At 48.0% G+C, this 26,910-nt stretch overlaps 2 protein-coding genes across 2 annotated transcripts; one reads left to right on the top strand and one right to left on the bottom strand.

Annotated features, from left to right (window-relative positions):
* Window positions 1-300: 300 nt before the first annotated feature.
* Nr0b2 (nuclear receptor subfamily 0 group B member 2) lies at window positions 301-3,136 on the bottom strand. Its single transcript, XM_047519911.1, has 2 exons — window positions 2,496-3,136; window positions 301-859 (listed from the first exon to the last, which is right to left on the bottom strand). The coding sequence occupies exons 1-2, from the start codon at window positions 3,034-3,036 to the stop codon at window positions 618-620; spliced, it is 783 nt and encodes a 260-aa protein (XP_047375867.1). The 5' UTR covers window positions 3,037-3,136; the 3' UTR covers window positions 301-617.
* A 7,906-nt stretch (window positions 3,137-11,042) lies between these two features.
* Window positions 11,043-26,783, top strand: Nudc (nuclear distribution C, dynein complex regulator). The gene is made up of 9 exons (XM_047564705.1): window positions 11,043-11,237; window positions 15,293-15,370; window positions 23,293-23,496; window positions 23,589-23,654; window positions 24,123-24,242; window positions 24,338-24,532; window positions 25,772-25,855; window positions 25,950-26,068; window positions 26,512-26,783. Exons 1-9 carry the CDS (start codon window positions 11,157-11,159, stop codon window positions 26,561-26,563), a joined length of 999 nt encoding a protein of 332 aa, XP_047420661.1. The 5' UTR covers window positions 11,043-11,156; the 3' UTR covers window positions 26,564-26,783.
* The last annotated feature ends 127 nt before the right edge of the window (window positions 26,784-26,910 follow it).

Genomic DNA, 26,910 nt, shown 5'->3' with positions numbered 1-26,910 from the left:
AGGAAACGGGAGCCCAGAGGGCTTAGTTGAGGACGTGGGGATAGGAGAGAAACCCTGTCCTCCAAGGAGGTAAAGGGATTGTGAACTGATACTATCTCCTGGATTCATACCCAGATGCAAAATAAATCTCATCCCCAGAAATGGAGTCACCATCCCAGTGAAAAATTAATGCCCCAGTTCTCTGAGGCTTGACTCCTGCACCCCTGTGTTTCCTTTCCCTTGGGGTTCCTCTGATAGGGGGAGGAAGGGGCTCCAGAGGTGAGCTGGTCCCTTCCATATGCACAAACTACAGTGTCAGGCTCCGAGAGCATCGCACCTTTTATTACAAAAAACAATAACTTAATTTAGCTCTGTACAAAGTCAGGAGGAATTCTGCCCCAATGAGCAGTCTAAATTTCCAACCTATCAGCATTCTTGGCCCAGAGGCTGGGGACCACCAAGGGCCTACCAGATGGCTGGAGTACTGTGTCCAAACGGAGGAAGTCCAAGTTGGGGTGTGGCTGAATGAGAGGCTGCTCCTGGGGGGCTGAGTGCTGTCTATTAGGCTTTCCTCTCCAGGGGCATTGGCTCCCTACTGGGGACAGCCAGGCCAAATCAGCACTGCCAGCCTCTGCAGGTCACCTCAGCAAAAGCATGTCCTCGAGGAGTCCAGTGATGTCAACATCTCCAATGATAGGGCGAAAGAAGAGATCCCCAAGAAGGCTGGACGGAATGCTCTTAAGGGTGGAGGCCATGAGGAGGACCCGTGCTAAGCGGCCTTGGCCCGCTGGGTACCAGGGCTCCAGGACTTCACACAGCGCCCAGTGAGCCTCCTGCTGCAGGTGCCCAATGTGGGAGGAGGCGTGGAGGCCTGGCACATCTGCAGGAGGACAGGGTGAAGTGGGTGGTGAGCACCCCGCTCCCAGCTACCAAGATGAGGCTGGCCCAAACCTGAGCCACCAGCAAACACCCCTCTGCACCTCCCCCTCCCCCGCTCCTTGCTCCTCTCAGTACAGGGGACGGAACCCAGGGGTAGCTTCTCGCTGAGCCACATCCCCTGCTCTTTTTATCTTTTATTTTGAGATAGGGTCTTGCTAAGTCGCCTAGCTTGGCCTCAGACTTGTGATCCTCCAGACTCAGCTTCCCAAGAACGTTGCTCAAGTAGTTTTTCTTTTCTTTGGAGGCAGGGAGGGTGCTAGGATTGCAGCCAGGCACTGTGCATGCCAGGCGAGGGCTCCCCCACTGACCGGCACTCCATCCCTCAGCCTCCTTTGCTCAGCCTTCCAGGCCCCACTCTTGCACCTCCATGATTTATTTTATCATTTGACTCACCCATCCGTTGAGGGAGAGGCAGAATGTAATAGTGGTTAAGGACCAGACTGCCTGCGTTGTCACTGATCAGCTGAGTAATCAAGTTACTTAATCTGTGCCTTGGTTTTTTCCTCTTTTCTTTTCTTAAATACTGGGGATTGAACCCAGGGCTTTGTGCATGCTAAGCAACCGCTCTAACAACTGAGCCACATTCCCAGCTATTTTTATTTTTTATTTTGAGAGAGTCTCACTCTCTGCTGCCTCAGCCTCCCAGGCAGCTGGGATTTCAGGTGTGCGTTAACATGCCTGCTTGCAGTTTCTTCATCTGTAAAGGGGGAATAGCAAAAGTACTTGTCTCAGCCAGGGGCAGTGGTACACATCTGTAATCCCAGCTCCTCTGGAGGCTGAAGCAGGAAGATCCCAAGCTTGAGGCCAGCCTTAACAACTTAGCAAGGCCCTAAGCAACTTAGCAAGACCCCATCTCAAAATAAAAGTCAAAAGACCTGGAGGTGTATCCCAGTGGTTAAGCACCCCTGGGTTCAATCCCCTGCACTGGAAAAAACAAACAAACAAACAAACAAAAAACCTGAGCCGGTATATGTAAACCCTTAGATGGGGGCCTAACATATGGTATGTGTAATACGAGTGTTCACTACTATTATTACAATTAGCTGCTATGCATTATGGATGCCACAAAGGCCATTGGGTGGGGAACTCCCACCTCATGCTCTCTCACTACAAAGAACGTGCTCCATCTGTTGCTCTCCCGGCTGATTCCACAGGGCGTCCTCCCTGTCCCCTCCCCACTTCATTCCTCTCCTCTCTGTGGTCTTTCTGAACCCGTACAGGAGTTTAACCTTCAGAACTTCACCATGCAGTCTGCCCCTGAAGATGTGAGAGACACAGCTGTGCTGTGTCCCCCACCCCACATTTCCTAAGGCACGTAGCAAATTTCTCAGGCACAGTGGCAATGGCCAGTCTCTGGAGTGAACAGACCTGAGTTCCCATCCCTGCTCTGCTCCTACCTGGCTGTGGGACCTTCAGTTAGTCACTTAGCTTCTCTGTGCCTCCAGTGTGAGATGGTGATTTGATGATACCAAGGACCCAAAGTGATAATGGTTGTCAAGCCCTTAGGAGGTCCTTCCCTGGCTGGGCCCTGGCCCCATCCCACGGTGGGCCCCTCCCAGGAGCATCTGGGCGCTCACCTGGGTTGAAGAGGATGGTTCCTTTCAGGTAGGCGTACTCTTTGGGGCCCAGCTTGAGACTCCAGAAGGACTCCAGGCAGCACTGAAGCCACTGCACGGCAGCCAGGGAGGGCTGAGGCCTGTCCGGTAGCTGCCCCCCGCCAGCACTGCTGCTGGGCTCCTCCAGCAGGATCTTCTTGAGTATGCTCGGCACTGGGGCCTCGGCCACCTCAAAGGTCACTGTGTCTTGGGCCAACCCAAGCAGGAAGAGAGAGCCCCAGCAGCCCTGCAGCAGCCGCCGCTGATCCTCCAGGGGGAGCTGGTAGAAGGACGGCAGGTTCCTGAGGAAGGCCACTGTTTTGGCCAGGACATCCAGGGCCTCCCGGCAGGTGCGGTGAGGGGCACACAGGCGGACGGGCCGGTGCTGCAGGCACAGGCAGCGGCTTGGGAGTGGGGGCACTGAGGGCCTGGGCCTGAGGCTGGGGCTCAGAAGTGCGTACAGGATGGCCGGGCGGCCTGCAGCGCCCTGGCATGGGCAGGCCTCCGGTTGGCTGGAGCTCATGGTGAGGGACTTGCTGCTACCTCTTCCCCTCTCTCCGGCCCTCTATGCTGAGCTGCTGGTGTTATTTATACCGCCCAAGGGCGGGAGGGAGGATGGCCCCACAACCTTGACTCCAGAAGTCATGTTCATTGAGAAAAACATGCGCGGCTGACCCTGGCGGGCCTGGTGGGGAAGTGGAGGAGGAGGGGCATGGGGAGCGCCACGTGGCACTGCTATCGCTTCAGTCAATGAAGTGGCTGGTGCAGGGCACAGGGCTGCCGGCCTGCTGGCCTGGCTGCCCCTTATCGGATGACTCAAGTGGATAAACAGGGTCATTAACCCAGGCTGTACCAGGGCACCAAGGCCTCAGGTGCACAATCAGCAGGTGGCTGAGACTGGTGTTTCTATTGGTGCCCACTCTTACGTGTACACAAGACCAGGGTTCTTGCAAAGCCAGGAAGCCAGCCACAGGGCTGGACAAGCCTTGAATGCAAGGCCCACCCTGGAAGTGCCTTATCACTAGCTTGTTTGTGTAACCTTGGGGCCCTGCTCCTGTTGTGGCAAGGAACGGACAGGTTGCACGGAAAGCAGCCAGGACCCTGGGGGACTGGGAGGACTTTGTCCACTGTGCAGGTAAAGAGGTCCCCTTCCTCTGACTCCAGTTCTGGGCTCCTGCAGGAATAAGGTCCTTCAGCATTCTCTGTCCCAAGTCTGGATTCCTCCAACTTCCCAGAGGCTACGTCTGCTGGGAAACCCTGGGAGAATGATCATGAAATATGGTTGCCATTTACTGAGCACCTACTATGTGTCAGTTACTCTCTACTGATATTGACAGCTTCCCTGTGAGGCTAGATACTTACTTTGTGAGACTCAAAGAGGTGAGATGCCTTGCCTAAGGGCACTCCAACACAAGGGGATAGAGCCCAGGTCTGTCTGACCCAAATTCTTTTTTGTTCCCATGGATCACACCCACAGCCTGAGTTGTCCATCTCTGGTGGCTAGCTGCTCACTCTCCTCTGCCCCGACTGCTGCCTGGTCTGCAGATGCCCCCTGGAGACCTGGATAGAAATGTTGCTCTGCTGCCACATGGCTCCTCTGTCCTGGGCATCTGTCTCAAACAGTAGGGCGTGGGGGGAAGGGGACTGGGAGGTCCTTGGTTGTGTCATTTCCCTGGGCCTCGGCCAGTCCAGCCTGGCAGGCCTTCTGCTGCTACATGCTTGGGCAATCTGGTGCCCTGGATGGGGAGACAGGATCTGGCATCATCAGAGCTGGTATTTGCTCATGGCTCCGTTGCTTCTCAGCCAGTTGTGTAACTTTGGGCTGATCCTTGATCATCTGTCCATTTGTCCATCCATCCGTGATCCTGAGGCCTTCCTGCAGGACTGTGTGAGGACAGAGCAAGGTCCTGGATGTCAAATTCCAAGTAGTTCTGAAATGGAGTGGGGGGATTTAGCTTCCCACTCTCTTCTAGCGAAGGGGCCAAACACCCGCAGACAGGCAGACGTGCGTTTTCATTTGTTTATGGATGATTTGTGTGTGTCTGGGGGATACTGGAGATTGAACCCAGGGGCATTTTACCACTGAGTACATCCTCAGCACCCCCCGCCTTTTTCTTTTTAAGACAGGGTCTCACTAAATTGCTGAGGCTACTCTCCAACTTGCTTGTGATCCTCCTGCCTCAGCCTCCACATAACTGGGATTATAGACATGGTCAGGGCTGGGGATATAGCTCAGTTGGTAGAGTGCTTGCCTTGCAAGCATAAGGCCGTGGGTTCAATCCCCAGCACCGCAAAAAGAAAAAAAAAGAATAGACATGGTCCACCATGGCCAGCTTAATCCTTATATTTTTAAAGTTGCTGTGATGTCCTTCTATTTCACAGAAGCTTCACAGTTTCCCCTCAAAAAAGATTCTGGAGTCAGACTGCCTGGATCCAAATCCTGTTTCTTCCCTTAGCTAAGGGACCTTGAATAAGCCATTTTTATTTCTGTGGCTTGGTTTCCTGAGGTTCCCAAGTTGTTGTGATTATTTAGCATGTGCCACCATGTCCAGCTGGATTCCTCAGATTTAAAAGAGTGACATGTTGCTTTAATCCTAGCAACATGGGAGGCTGAGGCAGGAGGATTGCAAATTCAAAGCCAGTCTCAGCAATTTAGTGAGGTCCTAAGCAACTTAGAGAGACCCTGTGTCAAAATTAAAAACAAAAATGATTGAGGATATGGCTCAGTGGTAAAGTACTCCTGGGTTCAATCCCCAGTACCAAGAAAACGCACATACACGTACACACACACACACACACACACACACACACACAACATAAAAACCCCACAAGCATCACAAATCCTGAATAACAAAACACTTTAACTGGTCAATTGCCTGAAAAAATTTGCCTCCATGGTTTAACTGCACATTCTTTGCTCTTCTCTTTACAAGTAGGTCAGTGATCTGCTTTTTTTAATTTTTTATATTTTTGGGGACTGGGGATTGAACTCAGGGGCACTCAACCACTGAGTCACATCCCAGCCCTATTTTGTATTTTATTTAGAGACAAGGTCTCATTGAGTTGCTTAGTGCCTCACTGTTGCTGAGGCTGGCTTTGAACTCATGGTCCTCCGGTCTCAGCCTCCTGAGCCACTGGGATTACAGGTGTGTGCCACCAAGCCGGGTTCTTTATTTTTATTTTGAAACATTTGCAAACACAGAAAAGTTGCAAGGACAGTACAGGGCTTTGTTTTTGCTTTTTGTTTTTGTTTTGTTTTGTTTTTCTCTGCATTGGGGATTGAACCCAGGGGTGCTCTACCACTGACCTACATCCCCCAACCCATTTTTGTTTCAACATAATCTTGGTAAATTGCTGAGGGTGGCCTCCGATTTGTGATCCTCCTGCCTCATCCTCCCAAGTTGATGGGATTACAAATGTGCACCACTGCCTGGATATTTGGTATTGTTTCTATCAAAAAAAAAAAAACAAAAACCAAAAAACAAAAAACAACTGGGGGTACATCTATGATTACATATGCTGTATATTCTTTAGTTCTGTCTTTGTTTTTGTAGTGCTAGGGGAATCAAACCAGGGCCTCATGCAAACATCCTATCGCTGAACTACAACTCCAGCCCTGCATATTCTTTTTCAAAAATATTTTTAGATGTTGATGGACCTTTATTTTAGTCATTTATTTATACATGGTGCTGAGGATCCAACCTAGAGCCTCACACATACTAGGCAAGTGCTCTACCACTGAGCTGTAACTCCAGCCCCCCTGTATATTCTTTATAAGAGAGAACTTCCTATTTGAGTTGGTGTCAATATGAAACAACAATTTACACGTGATGCCTGAAAGATTTTGCAAAGATTTGTATCTTGCGTCACACCTACACTTTTTCTCCTCCACCACCCACATATTTCAGGTGTCTTGGGAATCATTTATATTGGAATAACATCTCTGGCCCTGCACAGCGAGGGTCACTATGTACAGTGAATGGTAGGAATGTTCCTGAAAGCCCTTCTGACACCAGAACAGACACAATAGTACACAAAAGTAACTATATGCAAACTAAATGCATCTCTGATTTCCCCTTAGCTGAATCTCCAAATCCTTACAGCTTCTCTAATTCAAGGGAAAGTGGCATAGAGGAGGAAGCGATAGCACTCTTAACTAATTGTAGTTTATAAAATTTACTTTTGCATGTTAAAAAGTATTTGACCTGCTGAAGACATTGCTGGAGTCTCTCCCAGTGCCTAGAATGGGTCTATGCAAGTATGCGGCCCTAAAATTGAAGCTTCCTGCCGGAGAGGTGGCGCACACCTGTAATCCCAGCGGCTTGGGAGGCTGAAGCAGGAGGATCTAGAGTTCAAAGCCAGCTTCAGCAAAAGTGAGGTGCTAGGGGCTGAGGTTGTGGTTCAGTGTTAAAGCGCTTGCCTTGCATGCATGGGGCACTGGGTTCGACCCTTAGCACCACATAAGTAAATAATAAAAAATAAATAAAAGGACATTATGTCCATCTACAACTTAAAAAAAAAAAAAAAAAAGCGAGGTGCTAAGCAACTCAGTGAGACTCTGTCTCTGAAGAAAGTACAAAAGAGGGCTGGGGATGTGGCTCAGTGGTCGAGTGCCCCTGAGTTCAACCCCTGGTACCAAAAAATAAATAAATAAATAAATTGAAGCTTCCTTTGTGTATATGTGTGTTGTGTGTGTGTGTGTGGGAGGCGTGCTGGGGATTGAACCCAGGGCCTTGCACATGCTTAGCAAACACTCTACCTATCACTGTGCTACAGCCCCAGTCCGAGCTTCTTAATCTGACCCTGACAGTGCCTTTCCTTGGTGCCCATGAGGTTCAAAGAAGTGAAGTGTCTGATGACACAAGGCACCTGGCACTTAGCAAGTGCTCTGTAAGAGGTGGCACTTGTCATCATTGTTGCTATTGCCTTCATTTTCTGGAAGAGGAAGTTGAGGAGGAAGAATTTCTCTGCTGGACTGGAAGCTAGGTCCCTGGTTTTCACGTCTGGGACTTTTTTTTTTTCAGTCCTACTGGGTATGCCTTTCCCTTATCCTATGTGCTTGGCAAACTGCTGGGCAACTGTGGTCTAGCTCAAATGTTACTGCTCTAGCACAGGGTTCATATTCCCTTTTAACCTCCTGAGAAGAAGAAAGTGTTTCTTTCCTGGTCCAGTTCACCTGGTCCATACCTGATAGTGCACCTAGCACAAAGTGTGAAGGTCACCCACTTACCTGCTGTGGGGAGTGTTCAAATGCAGATAGAGCCGGAGGTCACCAGACTTTCCACTGAGAGGGTTTCTTGGGCACCATCTATTATCTTGGTGAATTCACCAGTCTTAAGATCAGGCCTTGGTCTCTTAGGGAGGAGTCACACTATAGAAGTGCCTGGGACTGATCTCTAAAATCAGAACGTCAGTTCAGGGAGGTAGAACCCTAAGGTGAAGTGGCAAGAAGTGAATTCTGGAGTCAGGCTGACAGGGTTGAATCCTGTCTCTCCCCTTCCAGCTGTGTGACCTTGGGTACATAACTTCTTTTCTCTTCACTGCATTTTCAAATGAGACTTAAAACAGTATTTATAACATAGGAGCACTGTAAGGGGGTTTTCAGCCAAATAAGTATTTAGTACAGTACTGGACACTTAATAAGAAGTCAGTAAACTTTACTGATATTATATACAATTAGTCAATGACATCAGGCAAAGACCATTTATTCATTCCTCCATTTTTTTGGCGGGGGGAGTACCTAGGATTGAACCCAGGGCACTTAATCCCAGCCCTTTTTATGTTTTCTTTTGAAACAGGGTCTCGCTAAGTTGCTTAGGGCCTCTCTAAATTGCTGAGGTTGGCTTTAAACTTCTAATCCTTCTGCCTCAGCCTCCTGAGCCACTGGATTACAGGTGTGTGCCACTGTACCTGGCCCTCCAAATATTTTTTTGAGGTTCTACAATGTTTGGGGCTCTGAGCTAAAAGCTCAGATGAATCACACAAGTGCTAGCTTCTATGAAATTTATATTCTAGTGAGGGGAAATGGATGTGGAACCAAAATTTCTTAATTATATATTTCAATTGTAGTAAGTAATAAAGAAAATGAACAGAGCGTACTTTGAGTTTTTTTTTTTTTTTCCGATACTGGGGATTGAACCAGTGGTTAATCAGTATTTAACCACTGAGTCACATGCTCAGTCATTTCTCTTTTTTATTTTGAGACAGAGTCTCTCTTAGTTGCTAAGGGCCTTGATCAATTGCTGAGGCTGGTGATTCTCCCAGCTCAGCCTCCTGAGCTGCTGGGATTACAGACACACACCATGGCGCCCGGCTGAGCAGAGGGCACTTTGAAAGCAAAAAATCATGGCAGTGGAGACTTCATCTATATATCAGGTTCAGTAAAGCCCTCACACAAGTGGCATTTGGGTTGTGACCTAATGGATGAGAAGGAGTTGGCAGGGAAAGGCCTACGAGTTATGGCAGGACATGTGAGGAGCTGAAGGAAGCTAGTGAGAAGGAGGCCGGTGAGTAATACGGAGAGCAGGACAAGATGAAGAGGTGGGCAGGGCCCTGATGGTGTTGCTCCTTAGGGGGTCACGCCTGGAAGTTTGGAATTTATCCTGAATGCAATGGCAATTCATGGAAGGGCTCATTTTAAGCAAGGGTGGAACAAGATCTAGCTTATACTTTAGAAGGACTGCTGTGGTTGCTGGGTAGGATGGACGGCAGAGGGACAAAGAAAAGAGGTAAGGAGATCAGTGAGGAAATTGTAGGTATGGTTGCCCAAGGAAAAGGAAAAGGTGACCCTGGCTTAGACGGGAGTACTAATGGCACCTTTCTTCACAGTAAGAGAGGGACAGAATCCAGGTATATTTTGAATGAAGTGCTGACAACTTACTAAGAGATTAGATGAGCTACATTTGAGCTTGTGCAAATGAGTAAATGGGTGAAAGTTTTGGTTTAGGCCAAGGGGGACTTGAAGAGATCATTTAGCTCAATGGGGAAGACTCTGGGAGGAATTCATTTGTTGTATGTGGTGGGGGGGAGTTATCAATGTTGGTCATGTTCTCAGCTGAGAGGTCTAGTAAGATAACTGTGGTTCATTAGCTTTGGCTGATGTAGCATTGTAACCTTATTTGAGTCTTTTAAGGAAAAGAACAGTTGAACCAGGTGTAGTGGTGCATGCCTATAATCCAAGCAATTTGGGAGGTTGAGGCAGGAGCATCACAAGTTCAGGGTCAGCCTCAGCAAATTAGTGAGGGCCTAAGCAACTTTGTGAGACCCTGTATCAAAACAGAAAAATAGGAAGGACTGGGAATGTAGCTCAGTGGAGTGCTCCTGAGTTCAATACCCTTATCCAAAAACAAAGGAAAAAACCCAGTTTGAGTAAATTGAGAGAGATGGAAGGTGAGGAAGTGGAACAACAGGAACAGCCATCTTCAAGTCTTGCTGTGAACATGCACTGAAAATTAGGAAGATAACAGGAGAAACTGAGGTCACAGAATTATTAAAAAAGTAACATTAAAGCATGCCTGTAAGTTGAAGGGAGTAATCCAGAAACAAGTTACAGGAAAATTCCTTAAGACTAAGACGATAAGGTTAGTCGCACAAGAGGACAGTTCGGACCTGTCCCTCATATTAACGGGAGTGAAAGTCAATAACAGCACAGGTCACATAATTTGTGGGGGCCAATGCAATTCCTTTTTTTTTTTTTTTTTTGCACATATAAGTTCAGTTCATCTGGACAAAAAAAATTTTTTTAATTAAAAAGTTATTAAGAATTTCAAGGCTGAAACCGAAAAGCATTCAATATTCAATCTTTTGATTAAAATAAGTGTTTATGGCTCCTATTAATTTCTAACTTTTTCCTCTATCTTAGCAACTAATAAACTTTTGTAGAGAGTGAATGTCCTTTACAAAATCAGGTAGGATATGTTTACATTCATACAAAAGAAGCTCTTATATGAATAGCATAGCCTTCAAAACCACACTCATTTTAATATTAGAGCAATGTGTGTGTGTTGTGTGTGTAAGAGAGAGAGAGTGTGTAAAAATACACAAGTGTAAAAACCTTCCAATCCTGGGGTCGTGTGCAACTACAGTTTGAATGCCCATGAAGAGTGATGACAATGATGAAGATAGGTTGTCCCTTACACAACTGCCTTCTATCTGGGTCTCAATTACTTCATGTAGTTGGAAGAAATGACAAAAGACATTTTCAGTTCCATTGTTCTATAAGTTCTGGGAGATCACAAGCAAGGTAGAGGAACAAAGTTTGTCCTTTTGTAACTGCCATCTCCACCACATTTGAGCCCAGGGCTTTCTAGAAGGCTCCAAAGCATCCGGTGACTATAGCAACTCAAAACCAAACTCCCGGGCCCTCGGCTCCGCCCACCGCTCCACGGACGCACTCGTTGATTGGCTCAGCACGTCGACCAATGGCCGGCCAAGCGGGCTATCTGCCGCGCGGTCAATGGCCGCGGATCGGAAGGGAGGCGGGAAGAGACGAGGAAGGCGGGCCTGGACGGCCGGACGCGTGCGTGTTTCCGGCTCCTCTGCGGAAGGGGGACTAGTGGAGCCGTTGGGCCCGACGCGACTCGAAGGAGCCGGGAGAGCGCGGGACGCAAGTGCGGAGCTTGGAGCGTGTGTCGGGCCGGCGCAATGGGCGGGGAGCAGGAGGAGGAGCGGTTCGACGGCATGTTGCTGGCCATGGCGCAGCAGCACGAGGGCGGCGTGCAGGAGGTAACGGCCCGCGCGGCGTGGGCCCGCCTGGCGCTGCGGCCCTGGCCACGCTCCCTCCGCCCTTCTCTGCCTGTGCGAGCCGAGATCGACCCCTGGGGCTCGCGGGCCCGTGGGATCTCCCGCACTTTCTCGCCGTGCACCAACTTCCCGTCGGGCCACCCCGCGGGGGGCTCACCCCTCTGCTATCAGTCCCGGGCCTCCGGCGCTCTTTGGTAGTTATTTTAGAAATTCTGGCGTCCTCGAGCTCGCCCCTGGGTCGCCCCTAAAGCCGTAGGATCCCTCCCTGGGTTCTACACACGCTTCTGGCCCCGTTTCCTTCTCGATGACCGAAGAGCATCCTTTGAACTATCTCAGACATTGTGATTTTGCATCTACCCAGACTTGGCGCTAGCTTACCAGTCTGTGCGGGGTGTGGGTAGTGGGGGCGGGCGGACAGAGTGGTGTTAGCACGTGTCCTTTTTAGGTTTGGGGGGAATAGGAAACGCATATTCACAATTGGTTTCCACCACCTTATCAACTGGGGACCTTACCATTTGTCCGATCTTCAGTTCTTTGTGAGATGGAACTGCAAATCCCTGTTTTCTTGAATTGGAGGAAAGTTGTGTTTTGAAGTGAAGGATAATGAGTTCTCAGTAACAAGACGTGTTCATTCAACAAGTATTTGTCATGAGTGGTTAATGTGTGCTAGACATTCCGGAGACTGGATCCTGGAGATACAGGAGTGGAAACCTGATCTTACCGTCAAGGAACTTAGAAAGAACATTTCTAACACATAATTCCTGTTGATTGACCAGACCCAATAAAACATTGTGTATGAATGATAAGGATCAATTAGCACAGATTCTGTCTGTCTCTGTCCCCCCCCCCCCCCCCAGTAGTGCTGGGATCAAAGCTAGGGCCTTGTGCATGCTAGAGCAACCACCCCAGCACTGAGCTACACATTCAGTCCTGTACCTGGTTTTTTTTGAACAGAAAGAGGTAGAAAAGCCTATTGAAATCAGGGCAGAACTCTGAGTTCTATAATGTAGATGAGGGTCAGAGAGTAATAGGGATTTGTCTTAAGATCATCTGCCAGTCTCTTGACTTAGGCAGGACCAGGCTCCTTAGGCCAGTGTACTTTCCACAGTCCATTTGCTGATTTTGTGTCTCACTGGGGACAGGTTTTCTCTGAGCTTTCCATTTCCCTTAGGTTCCTGTGGTAACCATGTATTTCTAAACCCTTTGAGGAGGAAGGTTTTGTTTTTGTTTTGTGGTGCTAGGGATTTAAACCAGGGCAAAGGGTGTACTTGGCACATACATGCTGTACCCCTGAGCTGCATTCCCATCCATTTTTAAAATTAAAAAAAATTTCTTTGGTACTGGGGATTGAACAACTCAGAGGTGGTCACGGAGCTACATCTCCAGTTCTGGTTTTTTTTTTTTTTTTTTTTTTTTTTTTTTAAATTTTGAGATAGGTTCCCACAAAATTGTTCAGAGCCTACCAGAGTTGTTAAAACTGGCCTCAAACTTGTGATCAGCCCTTTTTATTTGGGGGACAGGGTCTCACTAAATTGCTCAGGTGGTCCTGGAACTTGGAATCCTCCTACCTCAACCTCCTGAGTAGCTGGGTTACAGACATGTGCCATTCTCAGGACTGGGAAGAGAAGTCTAATTTGCAAGTGTGAAAAGTCTCCTTGCAGGATTTACGCCTATGTCTGTAATACCAGTGGATTGGGAGGCTGAGGCAGGAGGATTGTGAGTTCAAAGCTAGCCTCATCAATTTAGTGAGGCCCCTCAGCAACTCTGTGAGACCCTGTCTCTAAGTAAAATACAAAAAGGGCTGGGGATGTGACTCAGTGGTTAAATGCCCTTTGGTTCAATTTCCAGTACCAAAAAAAAAAGTCTACTTCTCTCTGTTTCCCTATATTTTTGACACAAAATTTAAATTTTTTTTTTTTTTTTTTAGTTGTGGGTGGACACAATACCTTTTTTTATTTTTATGTGATGCTGAGGATTCAACCCAGTGCCTCACCCATGCTGGACAAGTGCTCTACCACTGAGCCACAATCTCAGCCCCATGGATTTGTCTTTTTTTTTTTTTTTTTTGCGGTGCTGGGGATTGAACCCAGGGCCCTGTGCTTATAAGGCAAGCACTTTACCAACTGAGCTATCTCCCCAGCCCTGGATTTGTCTTTTTAATTTTATTATTATTTTTTTACAAAATGGATTTGGAAGTGAGTTCATTTTTGAATGAATTGAAAAAGTGTTTAAAAGGAGGAATTGGAACTGTTAAGTTATAGTATCTGATTTGGAGCCACTTGACAAATAAAAGGAATTTTCCTTCTGGAGGAGGTGGGGCACACCTGTAATTCTAGTGACTCCGGAGGCTGAGACAAGAGGATCACAAATTCAAAGCTAACCTCAGTAATTTAGTGAGCCCTAAGGAATTTAGTGAGATCCTGTCTCAAAATAAAAAATAAAAAGGGTTAGGGATGTGGCTAATGGTTAAGTGCCTGTGGGTTCAATCCCCAGTACCAAAGGAAAAAGGGAGTTTCCTGCATGCTAGGCAAGCATTGTACCACTGAGCTACATTTCTAGTCATTGTTAAATTTTTACTTGAGACAGGGTTTCCCTACATTGTTGAGGCTAACTTGCAGTCCTCTCAGCCTCCCTGGGATTACAGGTATGCACCACTATGCCTGGCTAGCATGTGCAGTTTCTCTTTGATTTATGATGGGGTTGTGTCCTGAGCAAGCCACTGTAAATTGGAAAGACTTTTTTTTTTTTTTGTGCTGGGGATTTAACCCAGGGGCACATTATCACTGAGCTATATCAGCCATTTTTATTGGGTTTTTTTTTTTTTTTTTTCAGTGCTGAGGATTGAACCCGGGGCCTTGTACTTGCGAGGCAAGCACTATACCAACTGAGCTATCTCCCCAGCCCTTTATTGTTTGTTTTGAGACAGATTCTGGCTAAATTACCCAGGACCTCCCTTAGTGCTGGGACTGGCCTCAAACTAGGGATTCTCCTGCCTTACTCTCCCAAATCATTGGGATTACAGGTATATGCCACCACACCTAGCTAAGTTGGAAATACTGAGTGGCAAATGCATTAATACATCAAACCTACTGAATGTCATAGCTTAGCAACACGGTACACTGTGGATTGCTGGTTGTTTCCCCTCATGATGGAGTGTATGACTGGGAACCGAGGATCATGGCCCAGTATTGCAAGAGAATCACACCACATATTGCTAGCCCAGGAAAAGGTCAAAATTCAAAATTAGATTTGTACTGAATGCAAATTGCTTTCATGTCATTGTAAAGTTGAACTGTCGTAAGTTGGGGACCACCATGTCTGAGTCACAGATGTAGAAAGAATATGCCATGGTTCATGGTTCCTACTTGGGAAGTGTTTACCCTCTGTCAATGGGCTGTTTTGCTAAGAGAGACATTGCTCTCCTCCATTACCTCATTTGATCCTCCAAGGATCTAGATCTAGGTTCTGCAGTGTTACAGGGTTTAAAAAAAAAAAAAAAAAAAAAACTTCCCCCAAGTCACCTAGTGAATCAGTTTAATGTGTAAACCCATGCACTTAATGACTTGGTTATTTGGTACCCCAAATGGAGTTAGTCCATCTTAACTTTTGAAGTGGTTTCATTTGCTCCCCTCCTCTTGGCTCTGTCCTAGTTACTTAAGTAGATTCTCAATAAACCTTTTTTTTTTTTTTTAAATACTTTCTGAAGACAAAAGCTGGGCCCAGGCATGTGAGGCTTGGATGTAGAGGAACAGTGTTCCATAGGCTCAGGCTGCTTCTGCACTACAAGGAAAGTGAGGTGGGCACACAGATACAAGTAGGAAATGTGAATCCTCTTTCAGGTGGTTTAGATAAGGTTAGGGTAGGCTTTCTGGTGCAAATGGCCAAGGGGCTTGTTGGGAAGATTCTCATTTGGGAGGCTCAGAGATGAAATGATCAGGAACCAAGTTTCCTCCTAGAGTAAGAAGTTAACATAGATGTAGTTGAGGGCCCCTGTCACGGCACCCCACAGTCCCAAGTCTTCCTCCTCTGTCTTTCAGCTTGTGAACACCTTCTTCAGCTTCCTTCGACGCAAAACAGACTTTTTCATTGGAGGAGAAGAGGGAATGGCAGAGAAGGTGAGTGCTGGGGACTCCTACTTGGGCAGGTATTTCTCTTCAGAAGAAAAGGTGACCTGATCTCCTTTTAGCATAATAGAAACGTGTAGCAAAAGCCTGACAGAAGGGAAACAGGTTGTCATTAAAGCCCTACCCTTGCTGGGTGCTTTATCAACCTATTTCCTATGATTTTTTTTTTTTTTTTTTTTTTAATTTTCTTCAGTGGTGGGGATTGAACCTAGGCTGTCACCATGTTGGGGAAGTGCTCTACCACTGAGCTATATTCCTACACCTTGTTGTGATTTTGGGGGAGGGGGTGCGCGGTATACCAGGAATTAAACCCAGAGGAGCTTAACCACTAATGACTGAGCCATATTCTCCAGCCCTTTTATTTTCTGTTTTGAGACAGGGTCTCACTAAGTTGCTAAGGCTGGCTTTGAACTTGAGATCCTCCTGCCTCAGCCTCCTAAGCCACTGAGATTACAGGCATGTGCCACTGCTCCTGGCTGTTCAGTGAATATTTACTGAATTCTTAATACTTTGTGTTAGGTTTTAAGGCACACCCTTCAAGATTACAGTGGTGCATATAGTCATGGTCTTTGTTTTTATGGCCCTCATATTGTAGCCAAAAAAAAAAAATTGCTGTGTAAAAGTAGTGAGTGGAGGGCAGGTGATCTGGAGACACAAAACAAGGACTAACCTAGGGACTAACCTAGGTTGGGGCTTGGGAAAGATTTCCTGATGAAGTGATATTTGACACGTGAAGGCTGAGTTGGAGGTAGCTGGGAGAAGAGACAGAGGTGATTTTTTTTTTTTTTTTTGAGAGGTGAATTCAGTAACATTGATTTTTATTAATTTATTTATATGCGGTGCTGAGAGTTGAACTCAGTGCCTCACACATGCTAGGCAAGTGCTCTACCACTGAGCCACGACTCCAGCCCTCAATGACATTGAGAAGTAGTGTTTCAGAACTACCCTGGGATGATGGTAGCTACTGTATAGTAAATGCCTACTGGTCCCTTCTTAGAGCTTTTCATGCTTCTAGGCTGTCTTCTCTTGGGATCGATCACTCTTTCCCAGGAGATTGGTGAGATTTTGAGGCAGAAACCTATCTAGCATTGCCACTCGGTCATCATTTATAGCACGATAACTGTTCAGTTGACCACATACTATGCACAGAGCCACCAGATGCGTCATTTCCAAGTGCAGAGATTAAGGGTGTAGGCTCTGGAGTTGGACAGATGTGTCTGGATCCTGTCTCCCCATCCCTTCCACTTCACAACTGTGTGGCCTCATGACCACTAAGTGTCTGAGCCTAATTTTCCTGCTTGTGAGGGGGGGATCTTTATATCAGAGGGCTGTTTAGAAGATAAGAAAAGGCAATAATTGGGGCTGGGGAGATAGCTATGTCGGTAGAGTGCTTGCCTTGTAAGCACAAGGCCCTGGGTTTGATCCCCAGCACCCCCCCCCAAAAAAAAAAAGAAAGAAAAGGCAATAATAGATAAAGTGACAAGCATATGAGAATACAGCCCATAATTGTTCTTCCTAACTCCTTGGGGCCAGATGTGTTTGGGATTTGGAATTCTTTGGACTTCAGGGAGCCAAGATTAATGCATATACTGTGCATATTGCATTCAGGGTACCCTGATCCAGGGGTCAGAAATAGCATCCTGTAATTAAATGCATTAATATTTCTATAGAGAAATTATATCAATCTTCATACCAAATCTTGAGTAATCAAGACTTGTATCTTCATACAAGATACAGTCTTAATCAAGACTGTATCTACATATCACAAACCAAAAATATAAAATATTTTTTAATAACATTTGGGGCTAGGAATTACAGACTTCAGTAAAGCCATGGTGATCAAATCAGTGCAATATTGTCTGAGGGGAGAAGTGGACCAGTGAAGCAGAATGGAGAATCCAGAAATGAAGTCTAGTATACACGAGGGTTGAATGAGGCCAGTGTGGTAGTTTAGTTCAGTAGGCAAAGGATGACCTAATAAGTCATGTTGCTAGAACTGGATATTTATTTGTAAGAAAACCAAATTGGACCATCCGTTTTACTCATATATGTAAATTAAATAGCTGATCAAGAAAAGTCTGCGTAGGAGGTTTTTTTTTAAATCTTTTTAGTTGTAGATGGACACAATACCTGCATTTTATTTATTTTTATTCAGTGCTGAGGATTGAACCCAGGGCGTCAAATATGCTAGGCAAGTGCTCGCTCACTGAGCTACAACCCTAGCTCCATGAGTGGGAAACTTTTCAAAAATACTTTTGTGACTGGGTGTGGTGGCACAAGCCTATAATCCCAGCAGCTTGAGAGGCTGAGTCAGGAGGATTGCTAGTTCAAAGCCAGCCTCAGCAATTTAGCAAGACCCTGTTTCAAAATAAAATATAAAAATGGCTGGGGATGTGGCTCAGTGGTTAACTCCCCTGGGTTCCATCCCTAGCACTACAAAAACATTTTTTTTATAGTGCTCAGGATAGAACTCAGGACTTCACATATGCTAAGCATATGCTCTACTATTGAGCCAAAACATTTTTATTTCTTTGCAGTACTTGGGGTTGAACCCAGGGCTACTCTATCACTGAGTTATACCCCAGCTCTTTTTATTTTATTTTAAGACAGGGTCTTACTAAAGCTGAGGCAGGCAGGCCTTAAATTTGCAATCCTCCTACCTCAGACTCCCAAGTAGTTGGGATTGTAAGTGAGTGCTGTACCTGCCTATGTTGCTCAGGTTGACCTCAAACTCTTGGTTTTGAGTGATCCTCCTTATAGGACTTGGGACAGTGCTTTACTCACTGCTCTGCTTACCATTATGAGAGTGTTATGAAAGACACAACTCATAACAGCCAAACAGATAATGGTAGGGCAAGTGTGGGGTGCACAGCCACTCTGCCCTTTCTGGACTCTCACTTCCTCTCAGCACTTGGATGTGTCCACCAACCTGGAAATTCTCCAAACCCCATCGTTAGGGTTTTGTTTTGTTTGGTATCAGGGTTTGAACCCAGGTGTGCTTAACCACTGAGCCTCATTCCCAGCCCTGCTTTTTTAATATTTTATTTAGAGACAGGGTCTTGCTAAGTTGTTGAGGCTGGCTTTGAACTTGTGATCTTCCTGCCTTAGCCTCCTGAGCCACTGGGATTAGTACATGTGCCAGCACAACCAGTATTAGGCTTTTTTATGGAAGTTTCATTACATAGGTGTGATTGATTATATCACAGGCCACTGTCAATCAACTCAATCTCCATGTCTTCTCTCTTACTAGGGGGTTGGGGAGTGGGTCTGCTAGATCCAGCCCTCTGATCCTGGTTGGTCTTACTGGCAACTAGTCTTTATCCTGAAGTTATGCTTGTAGAGTCCTAACAAGAACAGTCTCATTAGAATAAGAGAGGCTCCTTTTACTAGGAAATTCCAAAGGATTCAGGAGCTCTGCACAGGAACCTGGGACAAAGATTGAGTACTGTTTATACTACTGATTGTATTCTGCATCCCTGTGGTGTTTTATATGTATCTTTGTCCTTTGGGTTTCCTGTATGTTGGTAGGTATATTTCAAGGTTTGATTTGCTTCAGGTGAGTTTTGTTTTCATTTTTGTTTTTCCTCTCCCCAGAGTTAGTTTTTAGATGGTTTTGTGTTCTCTATGAGGAAACACAGAATGGTTGTTTCTCTCTCCCTCTCTCTCTCTCTGTGGTACTGGGGATTGAACCCAGGGCCTGGTCCTGGTAGGCCAGCACTTACCACTGATCCCAGTCTGATCCCCCTCGGTTGTTTCTATTTTTTGTGATGTTAACACTTACTAATCATTCCTACATCTATTTCATTCCTGAGGTTTGCAACGTGCTGATACTTTCATTCTTATTTTCCTTGGTAACACTTTCCTCACCAACCATTTGGTTATCTGAGACCTGACTCACAGACAGAGTACACACAGGAAAAGCTCTTTCCTCACAGCTTTTGGGATGATTACTTGGTTCCCAGTCATGTTCCAAAGGTGACCAGTGAGGTGGGTTTTCCCCCATTGTTGTTATAAACTCATGGATTCGAGTAAACTGTGTTTCAGGCACTTGGACTTGTTCTTACTGAGTTAAGCCAAGAGGGAAATCTGTGTCAAAGGACACGGGCTAGTTTGGCTCCTGATAATAAGATGAAACTCTGCCAGCTCCAGTCAGGCCCTCTCTCCACTCCTTGTGCATGCCGTGTGGATTACTGTCATAGGCTGCATCTCCGTTATGCCATACTACAGTTCTCAAATCCTTTGTCCCTACTTTTAAGTGAGTCTCATTTCTGTGTGTCTGTCCGTCCTTGGCTCTCAGTAGTGGCTATACAAGGATTCGTTGTGTCATTGTTCTTTAAATTTTCTATGTTTGTATTCCCAGTGGATAAGCATTTTAGTAAGAGCTGTTTCATAAAATTCTTCCCCCAGAAAAATGTTTGAGGTATTTGGGGTGCTGCAAAGATTAATCAGGCTAGGGTAGTGTTTCTAAGGGCCTTGTGGCAGAGTCCCAGGCAGTTCAACTCAGGGGGGGAAGGTGCTCTCAGAAGGGTTGAGGTGGACTGTAGCGTCATCAGGAAGAGAGAAGGCACTTCGTTGGTGAGAATCAGGAAAGGTTTTGGGGAGGAGGCAGCACTTGAGTGGTGTGAAAACTGAGGTGGGACGGACAGCTGAGGAGCAGGTCAGCGTCCCAGGTGTAGGAGACACCATGAGAAAATGCACAGGCAGGGAAACTTGTGGTGGGAAAAAAATTCTAGAGGGCAATTCTTTTTTTTTTTTTTTTTTTTTTTAATTATTTTGACTTTTAGTTGTAGATGGACATAATACTTTATTTTGTTTAGTTTTTTATGTGGTGCTGGGGATTGACCTAGTCCCCACACATGCTAGGCAAGTGCTCCACCACTGAGCCGCAATCCCAGCCCTAGAGGGAATTTCTTAGTCCGCAAGAGAGGACATGCCTATGACCTGCACAAATTGGGTCTGATCTGAGGAGGAAGAGGAACTTGCAGGAGGTCAAGGTCAACAAAGAACAGACAGAAGGACCTGGGTAGAGAGAGGCTGAGGGGCTAGGGCCGCACTGTGGGCCATGGGAATTGTGGTGGTCCTGCACTGGAGCTGCTTCCACTTTGCTGAAAGTCCAGGCAGGGAGAGCGACGGCGTGCAGCCTGAGAGGGCCAGGATGGCAGTGTTAAGTCTGGTGAGAGTGGTACCAGCTGGATGCTCACAGACTACTCTGCTGTGTCCTTGGGCACATGAATGGTAATTCCACTTCTCAAGATGGGAGCCTTAGGGGAGGAGAAAGTTGCCAAGGACACTGGATTGTGGGTGCTGATGCACAGGTTGGCTCTGGGCATCACAGCAGTGGCCCCCAGTGATGTTCTGGACTTGGAGTGTTGGGGACCTTTGGATCTGTGCTTTAGGTGAGGACCTGCCTCCCCAGGCTTCCCCCAGCTGTCACCTTTCAGTCCTTCTCCAGGGGCCCCTGTTGGGCAGCCAGGAAGTGGTGAGAGGCAGAGGTGAGTGCACTGTTCAGCCCCTGGCTCTGGTGTGGGAAGGGGGAAGGGTGGGTGGGGCGGGGCAGGGCTAGGTGACAGGAGAGTTGCTAAGGTGGGGAGGAATTCAGTAGGGTTGTTGTTGAGAATCCCCACCAGAGTCAGTGCTGTTGTCTACTATTAGAATGTGTCCTCTCCCTCCTCTGTGTTGGGGTGCCCTCCCTCCAGGGCGTGGGGTTCAGGTTCGGTTTAAATGACTTTGAGGTCTGCCCTGGCCAGACTGATGAGAACCGCTCTATTCCTCATTCCTCCGACCAGCCAGGGAAAGCCTGTGCTCACATGTGCCCACCCAGCAGGCCCAGCCCCCTCGATCATTTCCCAACCTGCTGGGCTGTGGTTTCCAGAGGTGTGTCCAGTGACTGAAGCTTGACTCCATAACAGCCTCTGAGTTGGCTCCTCTGAGGAGGCTGCCATTCTGGTGGGAGGAGATCAGGAGGAGGGGTCAGAGGCCACTGTGATTGGCACAGTGGTTCATCTCTGCCCTCACTTAACCTCCAGGAAGGTATAGGACAAATGGGATGTGACATGATTCACAGAGCTGGGAGAGGGAGGGCCCTGTTCACTCCTCCCCTTGGCCACTAGTTGGCAAATGACTTGAGTTCAAGGTCCCCCCAATTAGGGACTTGGGCAAGGCCCTGTGGTGGAACAGTCTGCTGTGTCATGTCTCATGACCTGTTGTTCCACTTGACAACAGAATGGCTCTCAGGTGGCTCATTTCCCACCCTCCCCATAGTTTTATTAACTCACGTGCTTTGGGGGGGCTTTTGGTCTCCGTCAGCATTTGAGTGTGGCACTCCTATGGTGTGGCATGTGGCTGGGGGATTGGGAGTAGCCAGAGGAATGGGCACAGATGAATGAGAATCCACGGGCATTTGGCAGAACCCCAAGTCTGGCAGCCTGTGAGTGCCTTCTGTCATCCTGAGCCCTCGCAGACCCCTTCCTCCGCCTGGTGTGGTTCAGGGGTGTTTGGAAGATGGTTTGTGTACGCTGATCACATGGTGGGTATTCTGTGAGGCCTCTAAGTCAGGTGCTTCTGTGGGTGTCATGTGTTGGTGGCCAGGGAGTTGGGTTTCCTGAGGGTATGTGGTGCCTGCTGAAGAACTGGAGGGGAAAGTGAAGAGACATTTGAGCTAGTCTTGGAGGGTGAGTAGGAGCTTGCCGGGTAACCTGGGAGTGGGAATGAAGGCATTCTAGGGAAGCGTGGCAGGAGCTTTTAGAGAGGCACTGAGATGACCTCAGGGTTGCACTCCTGGTTCCTGATTGAGTAGGTCTGGAGTGGAGCCTGAGATTTAGCATTGCTAATTGGTTCCAGGTGATGCTGGGACTGTCATTCAGGGATCCCCAATGGGAGCTGCTGGCCTGCCATTGTCTTTCTATCTTGGTGAAGGTGCTTAGCCCAGTCCTGCCAGTTTATGCCCGTGCAGCCCCAGCTGGCCAGGGAGTGTGGGAAGCCAGCACTTTATGTGTGACTTTGATGAAGCAAGGACTGACTGTATGTGGGGTGGATGGTTGCTTTCATATTCAATCTTCCTGACAGATAAGGAAACTGAGGCTTAGAAAGAGTCACATTTGTTCACTTGTCTGAAGTCTCATAGCCACATAGTGACAGGTGACAACAGGGGGCACTTTAGTGGCAGAGAGGTCACTTAGCAGGTTGTGGAATGGATGCATCCTGGGAAAGCTTAGTGGGAGAGGAAGGGATTGAAACTGATTGCTTGCTGTTAGGGAGAGGGAAACTAACCTCGTGCCTAGGAAAACTCTGGCTTCTGCTAATATGGCTATTCTGTGTGTGGTGCTGCCCAATGGGGCTTCGCTTCTGGGGACAGGACACATAGGTAAGAAAAGTAGAGGAGCAACAAGCATAGAGCTGAGAGCTCAGGAAGGGCTTCTTAAAGGGGCTGATGTTTGAGTTCTGCTTGTAACAGCTTTACTGTTTTTTTTTTCCTGTGGTACTGGGGATCAAACTCGGGGCCTTCAAGCATGCTGGGCAAGTGCTGTACCACTGACACTGAACTATGCCCGTAACTCCAGCTTCACTTTTCTTTTTGGTACCAGGTGCCTTAACCACTCAGCTATACATGCAGCCCTATTTTATTTTGATGCAGGGCCTCACAAAATTGCTTAGGGCTGTACTAGGTTGCTAAGACTGGCCTTGAACTTGTGATTCTTCAGTCTCAGTCTCCCAAGTCGCTGGATTACAGGTGTATGGCTGCAGGTATTCTCATTACTACTCTCTAAGCATACTGTCTCCACTTTGCAGGCAAGGAAATGGGTTCTGGGTATAGTGTTTTGCCCTGTGCCCAGCAGTAGAGATGAACTTGGACCTTAGGTCTTGGGACACTGTCCCCTGCTCTGATGCCTTACTGTCTTCTCTGCATTTTCCAGCTTATCACACAGACCTTTAACCACCACAACCAGCTGGCACAGAAGGCTCGACGGGAGAAGCGAGCACGGCAGGAGACTGAGCGACGGGAGAAGGCAGAAAGGGCAGCCAGGTTGGCCAAAGAAGCCAAAGCAGAGACCCCCGGGCCACAGATCAAGGAGCTGACTGACGAGGAAGCAGAGAGGCTGCAGCTGGAGATTGACCAGGTAAGGGTGGGCTTCCCTCTTCATCCCCCTAGATTTTAATTGGCACTGGAAAGTGGGGACTCTGTTGCCAACTGCTATGCCCTTTGCCACAGAAAAAGGATGCAGAGAATCATGAGGCCCAGCTCAAGAATGGCAGCCTTGGCTCACCAGGGAAGCAGGTGAGATGGTTTGGTGGCACTTAGGAACCAGCCTTCCCCTCTCTGGAATGCCCTCCTTTGTCACTCTCCCACCCCCCAGCTTTAGGGATCTTCCCCATACTTCAAGATCCGATTCACAGATGTGGAACAAATGGATGTGGGTTCAAAAACAAAACAAAACAAAAATGCTCCCATTAGCCTTAGTCCTTGTGTGGAAAACCAAGAACCAGAGAGGGCAGTGCCTGTGTAGGGCACCATCCAAAGTAGGCTGGGGTCTGTGGGCACGTCTTTTTGTCATGTGGTATAATAGTCTGAGTTCCCCTTAGAGATCAGAACCAATTTTACCTCTGGTTCCTGTGGACCAGGGTGTTGGGTCTGTCTACCCCTGGACCAAGTAGGCAGGGGCCAGGTCTGTTTGTGGCTATATGCCCAGTGGGGTTTGGTCTTTGTCTGTGAAATAAGTAGCTGAGCACCTCTGATTGTGAGCAGGAAGCTGAGGAAGAGGAGGAGGAGGAGGATGAGAAGGACAAAGGGAAACTGAAGCCCAACCTGGGCAATGGGGCCGACCTGCCCAACTACCGCTGGACCCAGACCCTGTCGGAGCTCGATGTGAGTGATGGGAGCCAGGGGTGGAGGTCAGGGAAGCAACCTGGAGTTCTTGGCAGCCCCTTAGGGACCTCTCCTGACTGCCTGTACCCATGCAGCTGGCAGTGCCCTTTCATGTCAACTTCCGGCTGAAGGGGAAGGACGTGGTGGTGGATATCCAGCGGCGGCACCTTAGGGTGGGGCTCAAGGGACAACCAGCAGTCATTGATGGAGAGCTCTACAATGAAGTGAAGGTGGAGGAGAGCTCGTGGCTCATTGAGGATGGCAAGGTGGTGACAGTGCATTTGGAGAAGGTACGTGAGACCTGGCTTCCTAGCATGGGTGCTGCAGGAAGAGGGGTGGGGTCTGTGGGCCCACTTGGGCCATGCTGGGGGGGCCTTTGGAATCGGGAAAGAGCTGTGATGAGTCAGCGTTGAACACTGGTGCCAAGCCTCTGCCTTCCTGTCAAGTTTGCACATGTGTTCAGTTCCACACATACTTGAACACCTACTATGTGCATGTGCTTGCTGTTCTATAGACTGGAGAGAGAACAGTGAACAAAATGTAGAAAAGTCGCCTCCAGGAAGCTGACCTTCTCTACCTCACTCCCTTTTTGGAGAGCTGAGACACAGAGACCAGTAAATAAAGGGGGTCTTGCAAGGCCTAGGGGGGTCCAAGGACAGCTTCCCCTGGCCCAGAAGGTCTGCCCAGCCTACCGGCAGCCCTTGGTGCTGCTCTGTCACCCTCTGTGCCTGCTGTTCCTCCCAGTGGAGTGTCCTTCCTTGTTTTTTCCCTTTTTTTCCTTCTGGTGTACTGCTTGTGTCTTAGGCTTAACCCAAGTGTCACTCTAACTTCTTTTTAAATTTTTAAATGCTTTTTACAGTACTGGGGATTGAACCCAGGGCCTTGCACAGGCCAGGCAAGCAAGTACCACTAACTAGCCCTTTTTATTTTGAGAGAACATTTCACTGAGTTGCCCAGGCCGACCTTGAATTGCCATCCTTCTGCCTCAGCCTCCCACTTAGCTGGTATTATAGCATGTGTCACCAGGAAGCCTGGTTCCTCTCTCTAGCTTCTTTCCCTCCACCCTAGATGATTGTCTCCCTCCATACTTTTTTCTTTTCTTTATTTTTCGGTATGGGGGATGGAACCCAGGGGCACTTAACCACTGAGCCACATTTGCAACCCTGTTTAGTTTTAATTTTGAGACAGGGAGGGTCTTGTTAAGTGCTTAGGGCCTTGCTAACTTGCTGAGGCTGGCTTTGAACTTGTGACCCTCCTGCCTCAGCCTCCTGAGCCACTGGGATCACAGAAGTGCGCCACTGTGCATAGCTAGCTTTTTCTTTACTGTTGGCCTCTGTGTCTGTCTCCCCAGCTGCTCAGACAACAGAGATCTGGCTCCTTTGTATTTCTGGTCCCAGCATAGGCTTATGGGAGTCTCAGGTGTAGGATGTGGATGGGAGGGAATTTGGTTCTGGAATGGTTGAAGGGTGATTGGTGGGGCAGAGTGAAGGCTCCCAGCCTGCTACCACTGGGTGTCCTCTTCTTTACAGATAAATAAGATGGAATGGTGGAGCCGTTTGGTATCCAGTGACCCTGAGATCAATACCAAGAAGATTAACCCCGAGAACTCCAAGGTGAGCCCTGACTGGTTGGGAGAGCTTCGGCAGGGAGATGAGGGACCTAGGTGGTCTCAGAGATTGACCCATCATTGTCTTTGCCTGCCTGTAGCTATCAGACCTGGACAGTGAGACACGCAGCATGGTGGAAAAAATGATGTATGACCAGAGACAGAAGTCCATGGGGCTGCCTACCTCGGATGAGCAAAAGAAACAGGAGATTCTAAAGAAGTGAGCAACTCAAGAGATGGGGACTTGGGGAGTGTGGGTAACTGAGGGCTCAGACCTGGGTGACAGCAGCAAGTAGGGTTACCCAGCAGGACTTGGGAGTTGATCTGTCCCCTTCTAGCATGAGCCAGCCAAGTTTATGGCTTTATGACCTTGGCTTGCCTACCCTAATCACTTGCTGAGGTCACCCTTAGGGCAAGGCTGGCTCAGGGTAGGAAGCAAGGGGTTACAGGCGGTCATTGCCTCCTACAGGAAAAGTTTTTACAGAGTTGGCATCTGTTTCCAGCCACGGGCTCAAGTAGGCATCAGGCACCTGGGACCCTACTCCTTCCCAACCTGCCTCCAGGTTCCTTAGGGTTCTAAAGAGGTTAGACCTGACATCTAAACTGGGAGACCACTAGCTTAGGGAGGATTGCCTGTTTTACTTTCTCCTTCCACTTCTCCAGGTTCATGGATCAGCATCCGGAGATGGATTTCTCCAAGGCCAAATTCAACTAGCTCCTGTGTTTGCCTCCCTGAACTCTTGGGGCTGAGCCCCCAGCCATCCAACTTCCTTTCCCACCCTTCCCTGGGACTAGGGAGCCTCCGGGTTGGGGCAGAGGCAGGACTGGCCCAGGCACACAGGTCCCAGGGCATCATGGGAGAAGGGCTGGGGCCTTGGGGTCTTGTCCTCCCACCTGGCCTACTGTTACACATTAAACCTATTCACCCAGCTCCACCTGTGTCCTCTCCTCCTTCTGGCTTTTCCCCGGGGCAAGCCTCTTTTGGCTGCTGTTGGGAGCTAGAGTTTTGGCTTCTAGCCCAGATTCTGCCATGTGACCTAGGGCAAGTCCTTGCCCCTTGTG

Source organism: Sciurus carolinensis, chromosome 1 (genome assembly GCF_902686445.1).
Source record: "Sciurus carolinensis chromosome 1, mSciCar1.2, whole genome shotgun sequence".
In the NCBI taxonomy this organism is placed as follows: domain Eukaryota; kingdom Metazoa; phylum Chordata; class Mammalia; order Rodentia; family Sciuridae; genus Sciurus; species Sciurus carolinensis.
Note: the sequence above shows the minus strand (reverse complement) of the source record. Positions and strands in the feature narration are given on the sequence as shown.

Bases quoted from the DNA above. Each gene is read 5' to 3' on its own strand.
- Nr0b2 (XM_047519911.1), bottom strand. From the start codon at position 3,036: ATGAGCTCCAGCCAACCGGAGGCCTGCCCATGCCAGGGCGCTGCAGGC. The intron at 860-2,495 runs GTGAGCGCCCAG...GTCCTCCTGCAG, and splicing joins AACCATCCTCTTCAACCCAG to ATGTGCCAGGCCTCCACGCC.
- Nudc (XM_047564705.1), top strand. From the start codon at position 11,157: ATGGGCGGGGAGCAGGAGGAGGAGCGGTTCGACGGCATGTTGCTGGCC. The intron at 23,497-23,588 runs GTAAGGGTGGGC...CCTTTGCCACAG, and splicing joins TGCAGCTGGAGATTGACCAG to AAAAAGGATGCAGAGAATCA. The intron at 26,069-26,511 runs GTGAGCAACTCA...CCACTTCTCCAG, and splicing joins AAACAGGAGATTCTAAAGAA to GTTCATGGATCAGCATCCGG.